Source organism: Fusarium vanettenii (assembly GCF_000151355.1).
Source record: "Fusarium vanettenii 77-13-4 chromosome 3 genomic scaffold NECHAsca_2_chr3_3_0, whole genome shotgun sequence".
In the NCBI taxonomy this organism is placed as follows: domain Eukaryota; kingdom Fungi; phylum Ascomycota; class Sordariomycetes; order Hypocreales; family Nectriaceae; genus Fusarium; species Fusarium vanettenii.
This window is the reverse complement of record NW_003315880.1, coordinates 1,009,625-1,029,341: the sequence shown is the minus strand read 5'-3', so window position 1 is coordinate 1,029,341 and position 19,717 is coordinate 1,009,625. Positions and strand designations below refer to the sequence as shown.

The 19,717-nt window shown below is 56.3% G+C and overlaps 4 protein-coding genes across 4 annotated transcripts; 3 read left to right on the top strand and 1 right to left on the bottom strand.

Annotated features, from left to right (window-relative positions):
* Nucleotides 1-6,024: 6,024 nt before the first annotated feature.
* On the top strand, nucleotides 6,025-7,270 carry NECHADRAFT_91762 (uncharacterized protein; the record flags this gene model as incomplete). The annotated part of the gene is made up of 3 exons (XM_003052976.1): nucleotides 6,025-6,326; nucleotides 6,433-7,127; nucleotides 7,194-7,270. 3 exons carry the CDS (start codon nucleotides 6,025-6,027, stop codon nucleotides 7,268-7,270), a joined length of 1,074 nt encoding a protein of 357 aa, XP_003053022.1.
* A 51-nt stretch (nucleotides 7,271-7,321) lies between these two features.
* NECHADRAFT_67175 (uncharacterized protein) lies at nucleotides 7,322-10,391 on the bottom strand (the record flags this gene model as incomplete). Its single annotated transcript, XM_003052483.1, has 6 exons — nucleotides 7,322-7,600; nucleotides 7,719-7,923; nucleotides 8,055-8,665; nucleotides 8,733-9,019; nucleotides 9,103-9,750; nucleotides 10,142-10,391. The coding sequence occupies 6 exons, from the start codon at nucleotides 10,389-10,391 to the stop codon at nucleotides 7,424-7,426; spliced, it is 2,178 nt and encodes a 725-aa protein (XP_003052529.1). The 3' UTR covers nucleotides 7,322-7,423.
* Nucleotides 10,392-12,378: 1,987 nt separating this feature from the next.
* NECHADRAFT_28224 (uncharacterized protein) lies at nucleotides 12,379-13,237 on the top strand (the record flags this gene model as incomplete). Its single annotated transcript, XM_003052975.1, has 2 exons — nucleotides 12,379-12,737; nucleotides 12,808-13,237. Coding segments are annotated over 2 exons (789 nt in total), but the record flags the coding sequence as incomplete, so codon positions are not given.
* A 3,837-nt stretch (nucleotides 13,238-17,074) lies between these two features.
* NECHADRAFT_77613 (uncharacterized protein) lies at nucleotides 17,075-18,563 on the top strand (the record flags this gene model as incomplete). The annotated part of the gene is made up of 3 exons (XM_003052974.1): nucleotides 17,075-17,870; nucleotides 17,942-18,185; nucleotides 18,296-18,563. 3 exons carry the CDS (start codon nucleotides 17,075-17,077, stop codon nucleotides 18,561-18,563), a joined length of 1,308 nt encoding a protein of 435 aa, XP_003053020.1.
* Nucleotides 18,564-19,717: the final 1,154 nt, after the last annotated feature.

Genomic DNA, 19,717 nt, shown 5'->3' with positions numbered 1-19,717 from the left:
ATGCCTGGTGTGTCGTTAGTGTTGGTGTAATGGTCAGATCACCATGTCTGGCCAGTTTGCTTCTCTAGCTTCGCCCGTCTCCAGCCAGCCGAGCGCAAACCCACCAACTGTGGGTTAGGCCTGGTGCCAGGCTGTAGCGACGGCGTCTCATAGTGTCCACAACGTCAACACTAAAAAGTCTTAGCATGCAATGGCGGCCTTCGTGCCGTGCGCCTCTTGAATCCGGCGTGAGAGCACGACCCGTGGGCCATGGCTCGAGCTCTTGCTGATTGTCAGCCGACTCCTTGTCTGGTTGTAAATCAAAATCTGTTGATCTATGCCAGCGCACGATGTTGCTGGTTGCGGGTTTGCGAGCTCGAGCGATCGTGAGCGTGAGATGAAACAGGATCTCAGTGGATTGTTGCTCATCCAGTGGTTGGCTGGTTGTGTCAGATTCGAGTCGCGTGCGCACTGCGCAACCTGTGCAGGCTTTGACCTCCCGTGGCCTCCATCTCGGACAGTTCTTGGCCAGAGCGGTCCACAACTGTGCCTTGCTTAACCCGCGTCGTGCATTTGCGCTGCCAGGTGCTGTCAATGCTAGGTGCTGCAGGCACAAATGGCCCTTGGACAGGCTCTCTCTCATCTGCCGGTCTCGCAGTAGACTGAGCTGCAGTAGGCTGCTGTCAACGCCCGGCGTCAAAGCGGCCGACGAGACTATCACCATGGGCAAGCCCCGATGATCCCTCTGCACGTCCATCCGTCGACACGCCCTTGCACATTACAATGCAATCCCATCCTGCCGTCTTGGAAGAAGATGGTTCGCCGACAGAAGGAATCCTGCCGGAGAAGCAGAGCCTTCCGGCAACCAAGGAGCGAATGGGTAGCTTCGCTGAGGATCGTCGGTTGGAACTTTTTAGTGGGTGTTAGCTATCAAACCCACGTGGCGTGTGACGCTCCGGAAAAAGCAATGCAAGGCGAAGACCGCAATGAACGCCCACCAGCCTCTGGTAACCCATGATGCCACCGGGTCGTGCCATCTGTCGTGTCTGACTTGCTGGAGAAACGGCCCTGGGATGAGCGTGCGTGCGAGGCTAGTAAGCGATGGCGTCGGGGGTTGCTTGGGTCAGGTATTCTTGAGTACTGATAAGTTCGGTGCACTGTGGTGATGCTGCCATCTCATTTGTCCATCACAATCGACAGAAATGCACCTCTTGGAGCCGGCGAGGTTCTGGGGAGAGCGGCAGGCTGTTCCGTCAAATGAGGAGAGCAAACGTTTCGGTGGTGGCAGAAGGTTTAGCTCACCAGCCGTCAAAATGTCTTGGATTACGATGGGCTTTTACCTGAGTCAGCCGCGCTACTGCTGATTGGGCGGTTACCGTGATTCCAGCTGTCGTGATGAACTGTTCCTGCTGTTTTTGTTTTAGAGTGGATGCTGGCGATGATCAAAACTCCCCAAATGAGGTTGGCGACAACGGCCCAGGCACCAACGTTGACTAGCTCCAGGTAGGACCGCATCTCGCGCTCGGGCATCTCCATGATATTCCCGACAGGGACACCGGACGGCGTATCCGTTGAATTCCGGTTCGGGATCGAGACTGGGCTGAAGTTGGCGCCTCGTGAGTGATTACTCATCATAATATTGACGTTGTTGCTTGCCTCGGTCTGTGCTTGCTTTGTTGAGGCTCTCACCACGGGCACTTGTCCTCGTTTCTTCTGCCACAGCCGTAATAACATGGAGTCACAAATTCGGACACGTCCGGTACCTGGTCACGGGCTTCCAAAGTTGCCAAGATGCCGGGGTGTTTTCGCTGCACCCCTGCTGGCCCACCTAGCGCGGCTTCGCTTGGTGGTTGTGCTACCGCCCAGGACCTTGTAAGGCGGCCGTGAGGGTAGCTCTTTGACATTGGCAGCACGATTGTCATGTCGAGACTATCGAATGAAAGGCCGTGAAAAGCCTCGGAAAGGAGCCGACCAAGCCAGGTGAGGTCAACGTTACCAGTCTGTCGGGAGAGGCAAAAAGGGACCTTTGCCCGGTCGTCCTTCCGGATTCGAAGCCGGGCAGTAAGTAGCCCATGGCACGAGGTAAGGCCAGGTAAGGTGCCGCACCCTCTTGCTCCCCCAGAGCGCAGGGCAGCGACCCCCTATCGCGATCTATCGGACCGCCGTCTGGGGCGCAAGATGGGGGGCAGCTCAGCTCAGCAAACCCCCCGCCCCTGGCTTCCACCTGCTGCTGCTGCTAGACCATCTCGGCCTTCGGGTTGCGGCTTGAAGACTTCTGCTATGTGCGTGCCGGGCGGCATAAATCCCTCTCAAGCGGGTCATGGCCAGCTTGTCAGGCGAGGTGCCGGTACAGTACGGTACGGTACGTTGCGTCCTGCTGGCTGGGAGTGTCAAGCTGGACGGGCGTGCTTCGGTGCTGGGTGATACAGCCTGATGCTGCTTTTGATGGTAGATGGATGTCGTTGGCTGTCTGTCAGTGGCTTTTTGTTTTAGCTCGGTGTGCCCGCACGCGGCCTGTCGATCTCCATCCTCGAACTCACCCGAAATAGGTAGGTGTTCTGGTGGGATGCTCGATAGTGCCATCGTCATTCGTCATGAGGCTGCCGAGCTTTCATTGACGTTCCAAGTCGCAATGGGCCCTGGATGGATGTCAATGGATGGATGGACGGATGGAGCAGGCCACGCTATTGTGCAAGCGCCAACCACTTTGGGTCCCAGCTAAACCATGTCGATAATTCGCAGAGTTTGGCTTTCCCCATTGTGTCAAACACCACAAACTAGGGTCTGAAGATGGAGGTGTCTGGATGGAGTTCCCAGGATGGAGGGATGGGTGTAGGACAGGGTTGTCGTGGAGGGGTGGCAGCGGTGGTGGAGGACAAGGGCTGGCGGCCCTTCCACGACGTCACTTGTCAACCCCTGCCCATCCCATGGATGGTTGTACAACATTATGATCATTCATGCTCGGTTTAATTCTTCTGGTGATTCTACTATTACAGATGACCTTGCAGATGTGACAGTGGCGCCCTCTGCATCGGCAAAATGAAAAATGAGAGCTGCATGGTATGGATGGATGGATGTACTCTATAGGTAGGGAGGTATTGTATTCATGGATCATGAGGGAAGGAAAAAAAGTGCTCGTCATTTCCCACCGCCATCTCATCTCATGGGGAAAAAAAGAGACCTCCCAATGTCCAACGCGGGAACAAGGGCACATCCCAGTCACCTCAACTCTGTTTTTCAAGGCCATTCGAGCTCACAGGCGCGGGTCTCACTTCAAGACATCCATATCCACAGACCTTGTCCATGTTCACCCGCTGGGAGCGAAATTCTAAATATCTTTAGCACCACGGGAGTTCCCTCGCCTCGCCTTAGTCATGATAATTTTTAGAACAGCTCCATAAATTGATTGCGCGTAGGTTTCCTATCGTGTCTAAGCACACATCTTGCACCCAAAAAGCTTCGAATAGCCGCCCATGTTTTCAAGACCACGGTAATGTACGTAACAACCTACGAGATGTGATGCTTATCCTTGCCCCATTCTCTCATTTCCGAAACAGGCACCGGAACCCACGACTGCTGCAGCTCACCCACGCAGGACAGACAAAAGACATACAGATACAAACGAGCAAGATGGTCTTTGACAAGAATGACACTTGAGCCATTGTCTCGACTCACACACCCCTCCTGGTCCATGCAAAATCCTCGGTTCTGCAAATGTAATCTCCATGGACCCCAGCCGAATCGCGACGCAGCAGACCACACCTCCCTCAACTCAAGTCATTGCAACCTCCACACCACCAACAACGTCCCTACCTGGCGCTGAGCCGTGCTCATCCCCGTCATGATTTCTCCCACAATACGTAGCATCTACGCATAGCACCCCACCACTGCCATGTGACAGGACGTTGAGATGCGACAGTGATCTGTACCGCGGCACAATGGGGCAGAGATGGGGCCAGTCCTGGTAATGGAGCCTGAGAGCAGGCTCTTCCTGATGCTTGATCAAGAGGCGGTCTAGATTTTATCCCAGCGAAACCGTCTCCATAGTCTCAGAGGCCTGCTTCCAAGGTATCTCGGGTAATCTTGATGGTGGGCTCTGATGGGCAAAACGGCCAGGAACGGCGCCTTCGACATTGCATTGAAGATCAACGGCGCTATTGCACCACCCGCGATGCTTGACATGTAGCCCTTAGGGGCACCGGCCTAAGCCGTCATGCCTCTAGGCTGCGCAGAGGACATGCCACAGGGCTTCAGGCCCAATCAAGCTGGGCGTCGGAACCACGCTATCCTCCTGCCTGTCATGCTCATGCTCCCTGTCTTAGCGGGACTCTTCTTGAACCATGACGTGCATTTGCTCCCACCATCACGGCCGGGGTTGAGAAGCGCCACTGTAGTGCAGCCACCCTGATCGGGATTCACGGCCAGCCTTCTTGCTCTGCGCTAAAGTGACCAGTCATCTCGTCAATGCTTCCTCCCAACGTCGCCTAACAAACGAAACGTTGCGACAAGACCGTACCGCGGCCGAGGGGCGGAGAGAAGTGGGAGAGACGGCGGGGGACGGCGGGGGACGGCGGACGAGACCCGGAGTCGACGGACAGAGACGGGACACGTGGAGGTGGACGCGGAATAGTGCTGAATTTAGTACCTATGGAGCGAAATCTTGCCGATTCAGTGGAGTCGACGGATGTGCCTATCTCCATCGTCAACGACGGGAACGGTAGGTTCGCGCCTGGAAGCGCCGTAGGTAGGCTTGTGCTTCCTCATGAGGGCGGCGGTCCCTCCCACGCGAACGCGGGACGCCATGAGCTCTCCCACCATGGAGGGCTCTTGTTTCTCACCACACCCTGGGGGGCCGCGCCTGGGCTGCTAGCGCTTGGGGGGGCAGCAGGGGACCGGCCAGGGGATGGGTATCGTGACAGTTGGAGTCCAAGCCGAAGCCGGATGCCGTTGGAGGCTCTGGCCCACTGTAATGGACGTCGAGAAGGCCAGACGAAACAACGCTCTGCTCCGAAGGGGAGTGAGACAGTTGCAAACCCAGTGAGCCGGGGCCCGGATTGAGTCGACGTGAGAGAGAAAAAACAAGGGTCTCGTCGTCTTCCCCAGCGGACGACGGGTCCCCCATGTCTCACGGTGGAGAGAGAGAGCCATGTTGGAGCAATGCCACCCTCCATGCATCGCCCTAATGTAGGACGAACCACTTCTGGCCAGGTCCCGGCCATGGCCAAGATTCGCCTCAAATTACTACGCACGCAACACATGCTGGGGGGTGCTCTTCTCGCAGGTAGGTCGGTAGGTAGGTAGGTAAGTAGGTAGCAGACAGACAGTGGAGGTAGGTAGTGTAGTGAGTGGCCGTACAGGGACGTAGTCGAGTTGGCGAACCGGCAAAAGGCCTTCATCATTTCACCAGTCTCGCCTTTTATTTTCTTCGACTCGACATTGGATGTCTGGGCACTGAGGGGCGTGCTTGATTTCGTCGTGATTCACAGCTGCATTTGCTCTTTTCGCTTGAGGCGTGCTTTCTCCTCTTCCGCTCGTTGTAACAGCACGACAGTTCAGGCTCTTTTCCATCGGGTGGAGTGAGTAAACCCCAGCGGCGCTTCCATTCCCAAATATCCTCCTGCTTCGATCGCGTGCGTGTACCTTCCACTCTTTTCTCATCATATCTTCCCGTCGACTTCCATTGATCCTGACTGAGGAAAGTGCTCCGGGTATAAAGATTCTCCCAGCGCACTCATGCGCCTTAACACATCAGGCTCTTCTCCTCCATCATCACTACCACCACCACTCGCTCAACCACGACCCGGGCGACTACAGTCCCCTCCTCCCAGCCTAGACCAACGAATCGTATCGTTCGCCGTTGCGTTGCCGTGCTTGCATCGCGCCGCTTCGTTTCCGAATATATAGATCGCCCGACGTCAAGCGGTTCTAGTCGCGCGTAATCGGGCCCCGTCACCACCTAGCCTCACGTCGACCTGCTTCCCGCCTTGACTAAGGCCATTGACCACTCAATTCGTCGAGATTCACCCACGAACCGCGGTCGACATCATGCACTCCAAGACTAGTGTCGCCACCAATGGCACTGTCGTCGACATCGGCGGCAGCAAAATGTACGACAGCGTCGCAGAGAGGCTGGCCGAAACTCTCAACGCTCCATACTCGTCCACATCCAAGCCTGTCCTTCCTGACGAGCTGCTGTATGACGACGTTGGCTTGCCGATCTGGAACCAGATCATCTTCACCCCCGAATTCTACCAGACCCACGACGAGATAGCTCTCTTCGATAAGCATGGCGCAGACATTGCGAAGCGCGTTCAGGCTGGTGTCACAGTGATCGATCTAGGAGCTGGGTTAGTCAATCATTTTCAAGCAGCACACCACCATTGAGCCCCCGCACTCTACCTTACCCTCCTTGGTTGGAAGCTTACCCGTTCGACTAACACCCCTTCCCTCTAGTGACACGCGCAAAGTTGGCCACCTTCTGGCCGCATTCGACAAGGCCAAGGTTCCCACCAAGTACCTCGCCCTCGACATCTCCAAATCCTCCCTGGTTCACAACATTAGATACCTGGTTGACAAGCACTCCAAAGCCAACTCCTCGGTGACGTGTGCTGGGATCTGGGGAACATTCCAGGATGGCATGGAGTATGTGCAAAAGATCGAGACACCACGTCTCTTCCTCTCCCTGGGTTCCGTGCTGTGCAACGATCCTTGGCCCGAGGCGTTGTCCCACCTGAAGTACTGGGCGAGTGCGCTTCGGCCCGACGACCTACTGCTCATTGGTATGGACGGACACATTCTACCCAACAACAGGGAGAAGATCTGGGACGCGTATCACTCCTGCGACGACCTCTACCACACCTTCTTCCTCAACGGCTTCAAGCATGCCAACCAGCTAGCAGGCGAGGAGTGGTTCCGCGAGGAGGACTGGGAGTTTCTCGCCCAGCTTGAGCATGAGCCCACGACTCGTCACCGGTTTTTCTTCCGAGCCAACAAGGACGTCAAGCTCAAGATGGGGCGCACCATCAAGAAGGGTGAGGAATTCGACTGGTTCGACTCTCACAAGTACGGCGAGGACAGCGTTCGCCTCATGTGCTATAAGGCAGGACTGAGCGTGCTCGATGTCTGGCAGGCGCCCAACTCGGAGTTCCGTGAGTCCCCTTCCTTAATCATGCCGCCTGTGGCGCCGTTTACGATTCCATGCTGACGGATGCAAGGTCAATATCTCGTACGCCGGAGAGGCGACAAGGACGAGCAAGACGACGCCGACAGCGCCGTCTCGGGAGTCAATTAATCAACCCCTGGACCCGGGTGTCACATCTTCCCCTCCAAGCCCTATAATACTTTTACCCCGAAAAAAAGAGGTGGGCAATTATTGCTGCGATTATCTGAGAGAATACCACAAAGGGATATGGGAGGCGCAAAGGCGGATAGACGCTGCGGTCATCTAGGTTAGGCATAGGGTCTCCTCTTCCTTATCATGGACGCTAGCGACGAGGTGTTCCCACCAAGGATACCTCTTGCCGATAGACTTGGGCAGGACCGAGGGTTCAGGGGGGATCTGGACATCGTGGTCGATCCAGGCCCAGATGCGCTTGAGCGCGTGGTACAGCGGAGGGACGCTCTGATGAGAGGTGGTCAGCACTTTAATTCTGTAAAGCTATTGCAGTAGACCGAGGAGTGGCAGAACCAGGCTGCCCTATAAAACGGACTCAATAAAAAGGGGAGGGATTTTGACTTACGCTGCGAACTGGCGTCCGAACCACTTCCTCAAACCAGTCTCGTGACACCTTCTTGTGATCGGGTTGAGTAGCGAGCATGCCCAAGAAGAAGACTGGCAGAAGAGGTGCCTGAGCCGTGAAATGTGAGCCCGATGTCGGCATGATGCGGATGCATTTTGCCAGGTCCGTCAAATTGGCAAGAACGTCGGGGTGGTTGCGAGGGAGCCTAAGAGTTGATTAGCACAACGTGCCTCACCATGAATCATCTAGCAGGAAGGAGCAAGCAAGCCTCCCCCTCCCCTCCATATGACGCTTCTTCCACATTCACATCCCCAGCTGTTCTTCTCATATCCATACCTGAAGAGTCGACATTGCAAGTAAATGATGGCGGCAAGTCTCCACGCCTCGGCCGTCACGTCCGTCATGGCCTGGTTCGAGTCGATGATTGTGTCGTCCGGGCTATCCCTCACCCACTCTATCACCTGCGGATGTTTCTGCGCCTCCTCCCATGTGATCCCTTCGCGGCTCCATTGTCGCATCTCCTGCAGTTCGCGGTGAAGATATCGTGCCGTGATGGGAACGATTGTGCTCTCGGGTTCCTGTTGCAGGCGGGCCGCGCAGTATGTCACTTGACTCATGGTATGCAGGAGCTTCTTTGAAAAGCCACAGCCGCCATGGATTTCGAGCATATCCTTCAACGTGCCATAGAGCAACCAACCGAATCTGCCCGACTCCACCTCGGGGTCAAGTGTCGCTGGCGAGGGAAGAGCCATCATTGGTTGAGCGAGGATGACGGCTCGACCAACGATGATGGACTGAGAGATTCGCAAATCGCTATACTGGACGTTGGTGTCTTTCCAGAATCGCCCACCCGGATCTGTCGCCTGCAAAAAATACTCGCCCTGTTTGAATCCTTCTAACCAACGAGGCTTGTATGGTTTCTTCAGCCGCCGTTCGGTCAACACGATCTTCATGAGGTTAGAGCCCACCACAACAATGCTAACAAAAAACGCAGGAAATTTCCGCCGCACTCACATCTTGCATTGAGAGAAGGACGGCCATGGTAATGACTTCATCACCACCCCCAACTCTTCTACTCTCCGGAGCGACGAGAAGTTTGCTGAAATACTCGTCTGCCATGATGTATCGCTCATTGATTCGTTGTCGAATACGTTCATCCGGAAGGTAATCATAGATATAGACACCAGCCAAACTCTGGATGGCATAGCGGATGCCTTCGTTCTTATGCATCGGGGCCAAGTCCCTCAGCCACAGGTTCGTGTTACTGAGAACACTTCTCCCAGGGCACCAGTTTTTGGTATCTAACAAGACAGTCAGCTCCAGATCGGTTCTCGCCCAACACACGCCGCTTGCTCGTGATAAACGACTGAAGGAGAGAACTCACAAAATTCAAATAACCGTCTATCAATCCGATCCATCTTGGCCTGGAATCCGAATTGCGGTGGCAGCATTCTTGGCTCATTGTTCGACATGAGCTGCAAAGAAGACTCCGGGGGCGTTATTGGCGAAGATGTTGGCATCGTCGGTGATGAACCAACTGACATCAATGTCGAATCTGTACTCACAGGGGACACAGTCCCGCCGGTCAACACGGATTGCACAGGCACGGGCCCGAAGATGGTCACTGTACTAGGACGGCGACTAGCAGCTGCTAGCTGGGTTGAGTTCGTCGGTATCTCTTCAACATCATCGTCTGATGACGGTTGTATAACGGTGGACGGCCGTCTCGATGGCGTTCTTGAGGGCCAGTTGAACTTGACATAGCCGTTCACCTGCCCGTTCTCCGGGCGAACATAGCGAGGAACGATTGACACAATTAACCGCTCGCCATCATCAGTGAACGGGCTGACGGCAGGTACATCCGCTGGCACATGCGTCTCGATGTCTCGGGCCTCAACAGCAGGCTCCGGAGAGCCGACCGGGACCGCGGGAAGGAGACGAGGCAGACGAGGCGGTTGAGAAGCTTGGTGAGAAGTCGGTTGAAGTCGAGGCGATGTGGCTGAAGGAAGGTTCAGTCCCGCAGGCTGGGGTGCTGCATGGAACGTCAGCTCACCGACTCGATAGTCTACCATGGCATGACCGGGTCAATGGAAAGCTTTGATTCCTCTGGATCGGAACTGGAACGGGAACGAAGTCGGGAACAAGATGGATGAAGATGGGTTCTGAGCCGGATTGTGCGACGGGGTGAGAGTAGGAGCGAGAGCGGGGTGGGTGGGTGCATCATGTTCTCTCTCACCTCAACGCCCAAGGTTACACGTCCATGGCCCGAGACCCATCTCAAGATCCGCCACAGGGATATGACAGGGACGACAAGGCCAAGATGAGAGGGGAGACCCCGTCAACAGGGAGAGGGAAATGGGTGAGGAGAGAAGGGGGAGGTAAAAGGAGGCGACGGATGAGGGACAGCAGGTTCGTTTCCTCACCTGGAAAAGAGGCCCAAGAGCCGCTGTTGAGGTCTTCGGAGAGGCTGAAGAGCACCTGCGACGGAGACGCCAAACCAGTCGGCTGCGCCCATGGACTGTCAAATAACGAGATATCGGTGGTCATGGACCCGGGTATGCCGTCGGGGGCCCGTATATCGGACGCGGCTATATTCACTGGGATTATATCGCCATCCTGCTGCGCGTACTTGACGCGCTTCAGTGGACGTTCTGACTCTGGCGAGTCCTCCATCTGAGCCGCTCACGCAGCAGCGAGCTCGACAGGCAGCAAGCAGGGCACGGCGGCGGGGGGTACTCCGATGGGCCTGCAGCGCAGGACCGAGCAGGAAACTGCGTGTTGCAGTGAAATGGGGAGAGAGATGAGAGAACAAGAAATGGAGTGGCACTCGGAGTTGGCCGGATCAGGGCACAACGGAGGACCAGCGGCAGCGGGTGGCGGCAACAGGAAGCAACGGCAGCGGTTTGACGACGAGAGAGGCCAGTGAGACGAAGAGCCGCCGGGCACTAGGGAGCAACAGCGTTCAATCGTTGCGGGCGCGTCACTTGCGAGCCTGTTGAGATACCAACGGAGTGGTTCGCTTCGAAGCAAAAACCACGCCTGCCGAGAGTGGATTGGGAGGGGGAACCACTGGGATTGCGGGGGCGAAAGGAGAGAACAAGAGAAGCGAAGGAGGAAACAACACAACCAAGGGGCCGGCAGAGGGGTGTTGAAGCAGAGTCAGGAAGAGCGTGAGGTCATGGTGTGAGTCTGGGGGAGAGTACCTGCATTAAAAGGCACGCCGACCGGGAGCGTCCAGCTCTCTGGGACCCGTTCATAACTATACTACTAGGAGACGGGCTCAAAGAGAACCGTTGGACAACGTCGAGGCTTGATGGTTGGATTGCAGCCCTCCCCACTTGCGACCTGACGAGCCTAGGGCCCTTAACACAAGAGACGACGGGCGCGCTTCGAATGGCTAGCATCACGTCGCCTCACGATAGCAGATGCAGTGTCGCCCGGTCACGATCGGTAGGGCGGGATACCTGAGGGCGAAATCTCACCCACCATCCCCTCGCCTGCCGCGCCTCACGCGCCTGCTGGCGCCGTCGAAACATTGAGCGAACGGGAGGCGGAGGGGATGAAGGGGGGCGGCATGGGTAAGCGTGATGGGCCTGGGTCTACGGGAGCCACTGGTCGAGATGAAGGACCAGGGGTCATTTACTAGGGGGACCAAGATGAGTTTAAAGACAAGGCACGAGGTGCTGCAACGGGCCACCAGCGGGGAACACGAGAAAAAGCCACGGTGGATCGTCATGCCTCGCCTGCCGGAGGTCCAGGGCCCAGTCGCCCGTCCCGTCACATTGGGGGTCACACACACAGGCAAGCAGACGAGGCAGTCCGTCCAGTGCCAACAGTACAGCAAACGGTGCCGGGTACAAGCTGTGAGACGGGTGATGGTGACCCCCGGTGCATTAGCGTCGCCCTGGCTCTGTTGTCTCTTTTCTCAATTCCCTGTTGTCTCTTCCCCCATCCCCCGTTGCCCACGCGAAAAAGCTGTGCCTGTGCCCGGCACCGCGTGTCTTGCCTCTCTACCGGCCTCATAAGGAGCAGATTCCAAGAGACTGACGGGTCTGGCCGCAGCATCCATATTGTCGACCGTCGCTGAGGTATTACCGTCGTCGTCCCCCGCGGATCCAGAGACGCAGGACGCTCACCGAGTGACTGACAAAGCGGCCCATCTCGAGCGCCTAACCTTGCCCCTCGCCTCTCAGTACTGGCTTCCAGGCCATAGTACACCCTACGAAAGCAAGCAAGCAAGCAGTCAGTCAGTCGAGAAAGCAAGGCCGCCGATAGGTGTCCAATCTTGGGACAGTTACGCTACACGCTGCCCTTCTCCGTCCAGCCCGAGCGCGCGCATCCCTTTTCTTCTGTCTTAGCAGCCCGAGTGCGAACCCCTACGTCGACAGGCACAAATCCCAACCGCCAGTCCAGTCCCCCTCCCCCTCGTCGCCACAAAAAGATTTTGCGTTCCCGCCGTCGCCGCCGCGCCGCGCCGGATCCGGGACCTGCCCTTCCCTTCCTTCTTCACTAGCTTCCGTGCCACAGCTTAGCCCGATACTGCTAGGTCCCGCGTGGTTGGCTCAGTCCCTCCCGAGCATAGTACCGAGTACATCTCTCAGCTTCCGGCACTAGTATAGTCTTGAGGCAAACTAAGAGCTTCAAGCTTCCGGGAGGTACCATGTCGATCCCGACAGTTGCCCAAGTCTTCGAGTCCGGAATCAACGCCGCGCCCGCCAGCGCCATGGAGAACAACTCGCTGGATGCCTTGGTCCGGCTCCAACTTGCGGCCGCTTCCAGGGAGTTGGCCATGAATGCCGGAGACTCTTCGTCTCCCAACAACTCCAAGAACCTCATTAGTGATGTCGGAGAGTATCTAACCCAGACAGCCCAGATGTGGTTTTCCTTGACAGATAAACTTGTTCAGGGACCTCATGTGGCGGTGGCTGCTGAAGAGGCCCACGAGCAGAACTTTTCTAAGACTCACATGTCCGACTTGAAACCTATGGCCATCATGGACATGAACATCACCAAGCTTAGGTAAGGAACTCTCAGCCCTCAAAAGCAACGCGCAGTGTGTATCCTCATTGGACTAACCCGATCTCTATAGCAAGATACGCGACCTGACCGAGAAGTTCTCCCGGGATGTTGAGGAGATCTGGAGGCGAAGACCTGAGCCTGGATCGGTGGTCTCTGCGCCATCCTACCAGACCGCTTCTCCGTTTCCCACCATCAAGACCGAGATGAGCTGGAACCAGCCGTCTATCGTGGGAAGTGATGTAGATCATAGAGTCCACAACGGCCAGAAGATGATGTTGACGTCGCACATCGCTGATGGCCATCCGTCGCCTGGGCCGAATGCATCCGCTTCAGATGATTCCGAAGAAGATGAGGACGAGCAGTTCGCCAAGATCGACATGGAAGCCCTCAAGCAGAGAGGCAAGGGCTCTTACTACTGTCCCTTGGGACACCGATGCGATAAGGGCGGGGTGGACAAGGACGGAAAACTGGTGCTCTTTGACAGAAACTCTTCATTCGCGTATGCTTGCCACCTGGTGGTCCTCAAGTCGGACCCGGTTGAACGAGACATCAGCCATTCGCTAACCCTAGTCACAGGCAACACTGCAATAAGCATCGAAAACCATGGCGGTGCGATGTTCCCGGATGCCCAAACCCACCAAAGAAACGCAAGTTTGCGCGCAGAGATGGCCTGGAAAGGCACAAAGCAACAGTCAAGCATCGCGTCACTACATGAGTCCCCTGGTCATCAGCTCGATCTTGTGCTTTGTTATGGGGTGCATGACCTCGACCGGTCAGTTCCCTTACATTTAGAGACTAGGCTATGATTGGGGGATGGCGGCCGGTGAAAAACACCCATGCGGCTCCTCAGAGCCCGAGCTGCCCGACATGCAGCATGAACCAATGGCGCCGCGCCCAGAAGCCCGTTCCAGCCAGCCCCAAGCGTGGTTGGCAACGACCTCTGGTTGCACCCAGCAACCAAGGTCGACCTACACATTCATCCATTGCCCTTACAGTCATGTAGGAGATCAGATCACGACGTGGTGATGATCTGTCTGTCCCTGGGGAGGTGAAGGTAATGGTCAACGGGTACAGACCATTGTCGCCCTGCCGAGCGTCTTGAGCCACCAGAGACGGTGCAACTCAAATCGTGACGCTCCGTCATCATCTCTACTGTACATATCAGTTATCCAGCATCTAAGGAACACAGCTCATCCCGGCTGCCTCGATGAGATATTGCAGCCGGTCACGGTCTGGGCTCATTACCGGTGAAAGCCACCAGACAAAACCAGTTCTTACATATGCAGCTAGCCCTTGGGCGAGGATGCAGGGCATCATCCAGACCATTGCAGACGACGTGCGTGCTTCTGACGAACATGGGTTATCTTGCTGGGCGGCAAAATAAGTAGCTCATATGAATGGTCTTGCATACTTGGACGACGACTCGGGAGCGGCCACGCATCCGGGCAGGACTGGGCCGTCGAAGCCCAAGAAATGCCCGAGGTGAGGCGAGGGCCGCAGAGTAAAAGACGGATAACGACATGACCAGAGCAGAGTCGGCAATAGATGACGAACCTTGACGCTTTGGTTGCACAGCCGCTGCGGGTCGCCGACGAGTCGTACGACCGATCTACACGCACAAATCCTTCGAGAAAAGGAAGCACCGCCACGTCTGCGGGTGAAACGGGTTTGAGGTCCCAGCAGGGATACTGGAACAAAGCTGCCAGTTCCCGCTCAAGAGATGCGTGAGACAGCGGGGGGATGGTTGGACGGGCAGGGCAGGGCAGGGCAGGGCATGCTGCGGTTTCGCCCGCCTGCGGCGAGAAGCAAGACGCATCCCAAACTCGTGGGACAGTCGGGCCTAGGCAGGGCAGGGCAGGGCAGCAGGAGCTAAATGACCTGCAGCCGGAGCATCTCGAGTTGCAGAAATGCGACGTTTCGATTCAGGGTGCTCTAAGGAAACTCTCCGGAAAAGAGAGGAAGGGGATGTGAGGGGAGGGGGGCGGTTGTGCAGCCTTTGCTCACATTTTTTTTCTCCGTCATCTTGGACGATGATCTCCTAGCTAGGATCATGGGTTCAAGAGACGCTACCCTGGCGATCAAAGGGATGGACCAGCCAGTTGGAATCAGCGATACCGGGGAAATGCGCACGGTGACGGGACACACAGATCATTCTGGCGTCATGGCAGCTGGGTGATTCAGGGGCAATGGCGAGCGTGATAGGGCAACAGGCGTTGGGGGGAGATATCCACGATCCAAGATGGAGCCTCAAACCGGCGTTGCGATCCGATCTAAATGGCCAATCTACGCTTCTCCACACACCCTTGACAGGCCGACGTGACTGAGAACGGACTCGCTCCGCGCAACACCCTTAGTGGCGCACGTGGCTTCTTAACGGTGCGGGACTAGGGCGTTAGTAGGTGGGAGCTTGCATGGATTGGGCGAGGTGACATCGACACCAGGCGGCGGAGGGGAGGGAGATGAGAAGAGAGCAGAAGGAGAAGAGAAGAGAGGAGAGGAGAGAGAACAGAGACGAGAGAAAGAGAGATGAGCGGTGTGAGGTGAGCCGGATGAGGACGGAAAGGCACATTGATGACACAGCGCCAACTTGAGCTTCAGCTCTCGGGAAGACGAGACGAGAGAGAACAATCGACAGTGCGCGCCCAAAGTGTCCACACGGGCACCAACAAGTTGAAGAGAAGAATGACCGTCCCGTACTACGTAACTTGGCAGGTATGTACAGTACCTACCTACCCGTCAAAAGATTGCGATTCGTAGCGTCTACCTACCGTACCCAGAGGCGTGGATGAGATGGGTATGTCCCGGGAGAGCAGATCTCGTGGGGATCCCAACAGGCCAGCAGGCTAATGCGTGGCGTTTGTGGGCTTCCCAGAGTTGCTGCATGTCAGGGACCTACTATGTAGGAGCAGTGCGGTGACTAGCGGTGCAAGTTGCAGACCGACGGCAGCACGACACCTACACAGAGTGACAGCCATTGCGTTGTCTCAAGTGTTGTTGCAGCGCTTATGTCGTCTGTCTGCTGATGGGTGAGGCGGGACCTGAAGATGGACAACCCTTCCCTGCCCGGGCGAGGCAAGGCAAACAAGGCAAGGAAGCACGGCGGCGACGGCGGAGGAGGCCGTGGCACGGAGCGACAAGGACGCCAGGCCATGCCGAGAGCGGCAGAGGTTGATGGAGCAAGGCGAAGCTTACTGACCAGCTAGCCGGGGTGTTTTACTTTTTTACTCCCTTTCCGGGGGGTGGTAGGGGGGTGGAGCAGCTGGAGAGGAGAGGAGAAGAGAAGAGAGTAAAGTGAGGGAGAGATGGAGAGAGACGATGGATGGTCTCTTTTCTCTCGTCGCAATCGGCCGGGCGTAGATGGCAGCTGGAGTTGTCGGGTCGGGTGCTATACAGTACGGGCCGTGGGTAGAGAAGGATGAGACGCCAGGCCGGGCCAGGCGAGCAGGCCAGGGTACCTACCTGGCGAGGGAGCTGGGCTGGCTGGTGTATGTACTCTGATTCTTGTTTGAGGCACCCCCGTGCAGCCAACGAACGATACACAGTCTCTGATGGGTGTTTCTCTTGCCTCGTTTTGTTCCTTTTTTGGTGGCCCCCTCCCCTGCTGATGCTGAAGCCGTCGAATCGAGACTTGAGGCTGGGTCGACACGACACGACACGTCAATCAATCTGTGTCTGTTGATGAGGGTACCCGTCCCCGTAAGGAGTACATACCATACCCCATGAGATGAGATTGGAGGCTGCTCGCCTTCCCTGCGCCTTTGGGGTTGGGCGCCTTGCGACAACGACATGCCTAGCCTTGCACAGCGCAGACAAGTTCGGTACTGTACGTAGTACATTCGCCCTGCTTGAGCCTGGGCGCACCAACAAAGTACCTTTTCTTTTTGTTTCCTGTCCCCTCTAAGATCAAGCAACGAATGGAACGGACCATGGATGGGTTGTTGGCGTCAAATGAGTCGACCGCTACTTGCGCTGCGCGGCGCTGCGCAGACAAGCAGGCATGGCATGGCCTCCTCCTTCTCCGAGTCCCGGGCCGGCTTTGGTCTGGTTTGGTCTGATCTGGCTTGGTTTGATTTGGGTTCGGGAGTTGGCGAGTAGTTAGAGTTAGGTTTGCGATGCAATATAAAATCGCCGTGCGCGCCCACGGCAACTCTCACGGCGAAGGCGAAGATCTCCATCCAAGCTAAGCTAAGCACATAGACTACATATCCCCTTCAAGAGGCAATCGCGACCTTTTGCACCTTCCTTTTTATTATTCCTCCTCCTTCCTCTTGTTATTCTTGGTTGCCTATTGGACATTGCGTACTCAGACTTTTCACCTCGGTCTTCAGAAGAGAACAATGGCTGCTACTTCTCCCTCCCTCCTCATTATAGGAGCCGGCAACTTTGGTGCCGCTACCGCTCTGTCCCTCCTCAGAAAGGACGCCAACGCCAAGGTCACCATTGTCGACACGGCAGAATATCCCAACCCCAGAGCAGCCTCGCATGATATCAACAAGATCGTCCGCGATGACTACCCAGACAAGCTGTACATGCGGCTGCTGAAGAAGGCCATGCCCCTCTGGCGGCAGGACGATCTATACAAGACGTGGTATCACGAGGTGGGCATGCTCCGGGCCGATGCTACCTCTTTTGGCGAGGACAGCATTGCCTCTTACCGCGACATGGGCATCTCCAACGAGTCCGAGATGCTGCCCGTGGACGAGGTGCGCCGCCGCTGGAACGGTGCCTTTGCGACTGCCGACTTCAAGGGCGTGGACCGGATCCTTTGGAACCCTAGCGTGGGATTCGCCGAGGCTGACAAGGCGCTCGGCGCGGTTGTCCAGGCCGCCGTGGACCTGGGAGCCGAGTACGTCGTGGGCGAGATGGCCAAGCTCGAGCTCGGAGCCGGGGGCCAATGCACAGGCGTCGTGCTCAGCGACGGCAAGACGCTTCGGGCAGACCAAGTGCTCATGTGCACAGGCGCGCGGACGGCACCGCTCCTTGCGCAAAGCGCGCCGGATCGACCGCAGCTCCACGCTGGCGACAGGCTGTTGGCCACAGGCGCCGTAAGCTTCTACGCGAAGCTGCACGGAGCGCAAAAGGACAAGTTCTCTACGATTCCCGTGCTCAAGAACTGCTTGCCGCAGGTGAAGGGTAAGGTTTCTGATGCAGTCTAGTGCATGACATTGAGCGAGCAGGGTGGGCTAACATGCATTGCGCTGCAGGCGAGGGTATGTCGATACTCGATGACGGCACTATCAAGTTCAACTGCGACCTATGCTTTACAAACTACCAAGTCTTCCCCGCGACGGGCGAGGCAATGTCGGTGGTGCCCGACCAGTCCATGTACAACACGTGGACGGGCCCTCGCTTCCTCAAGTTCTTTGAAGATCGTGCGCGGCGGACCTTTGATGGGCTCTACGGCAAGGAGGTCGAGGATATCAAGATTGAGGCCTACCGGATGTGTTGGTAAGCAGCCAACCCCCCCCCCCCCCCCCCTCCTTTCTTCTCGCATTCACCCGTCCTCGGCCGGATGGGACTCGGACTCGCAGCTGACCGGTTTCTCTTCCTTCAAACAGGGACGCATCTACGCCGACGCACGACTTTCTCATCTCGCCGCACCCGCACTGCGACAACCTGTATCTGGCCACAGGCGGCTCGTTCCACGGATGGAAGTTCTTGCCCGTCATCGGTGACTACGTCGTCGACATGCTGCAGGGAACCCTGGACAGCGACTTTGCCGACCGGTGGGCCTGGGACAAGAAGGGCGGCGACGGACACTCGGCGAATCCCACGTACCAGATTGTCGGGGACCTGCAGGACTGGACCCGCGGATGGGCTAACTAAACTAATAATTCCTTTGCCTTTGCGATGAGACGGACGAGAGATCAAGGACAAACGACAACAGCAACTACAAGGCCGAAGCCATGGCGTTGGGAGGCGCCAGCCCCGTCAGAGGGCATCAGAACTCTCTCTAGTGGGATCAGGATCAGGGTCAGAACCAACAGGGTCCAGCCTAGCCAGCCTAGGCCCCCTGGTCGACTCCCCATTGATCTACCTCTACCCCATGTCTATCGAGAGATTCACCTGGTTTTTTCATTTCTGACAGGGGACGAGCATGGCCAGCAACTCGGGAGTTGGCAGGCAACAGAGTCGACTGCAACCCAACCAATCCACCAACCGACTGACTACGCCTTGTGCCGAAACCCGGCGTCGGGATGAGTGCCGTCTATACCCAGCCAGCCAAGAAGCGCCTCTTTCCGCCTTGTTTTTGGCGGTGGTGGTTGTCCCTGCTGCTGTTGTTACTGCTATTGTTGTTTGGGTTGCCTCACTTGGCCCCATGCTTCTTCCTCGTCGTCTCCCCCTTGTTCTTACTTCCTACCCGCCCCTGATTTTTCTTTTTCTGGATCCTTTTCTCGTTGTCGGATCTGGAAATTACCTGTACTTGAACTACAGACAGGGGAACTCTTGCGAGATGCGGAGTCTGTGGCTTTTGGCCGGTTTGTTGAATGCGATATCCAGGGTTTACTCTCTTCTCTTTTCTTTTCCCCCTTTAGAGCTATCTATAATCTCACCCTGAGCTCTATCCCCGATTTCATTTCCATATTTCTTTTTTCACTTTCATGGGGTATCTTGGGTCATCATACGGTCAGCATAGGGATTTTGTATTTTATTGTTGCGCGAAAATTGGTGTGAGGGAACGAGTGGTGCAAAGAGAGGGACATGGACATGGACATGGCATTTTGGAAGGGAATGGAAGGGATCATAGCAACATTTATTTGCATTTACAACCAGATAATTCAAGCACACGCAATTCGAATCATGTCTGGACAGGACTCGAGTCTACAGCATCAGATTGTCACCAGCATCCTCACCAGCATCCTCGTTTGCATTAGGGCGGTCTGAGAATGATAGGTCCAGAGTTGATTTGCTCTGTCTGGCTTGGCTGTCTGATCGATATGTGACAGAAGCCGCGGCAGAAAAAAGAGACGAGTCAATCG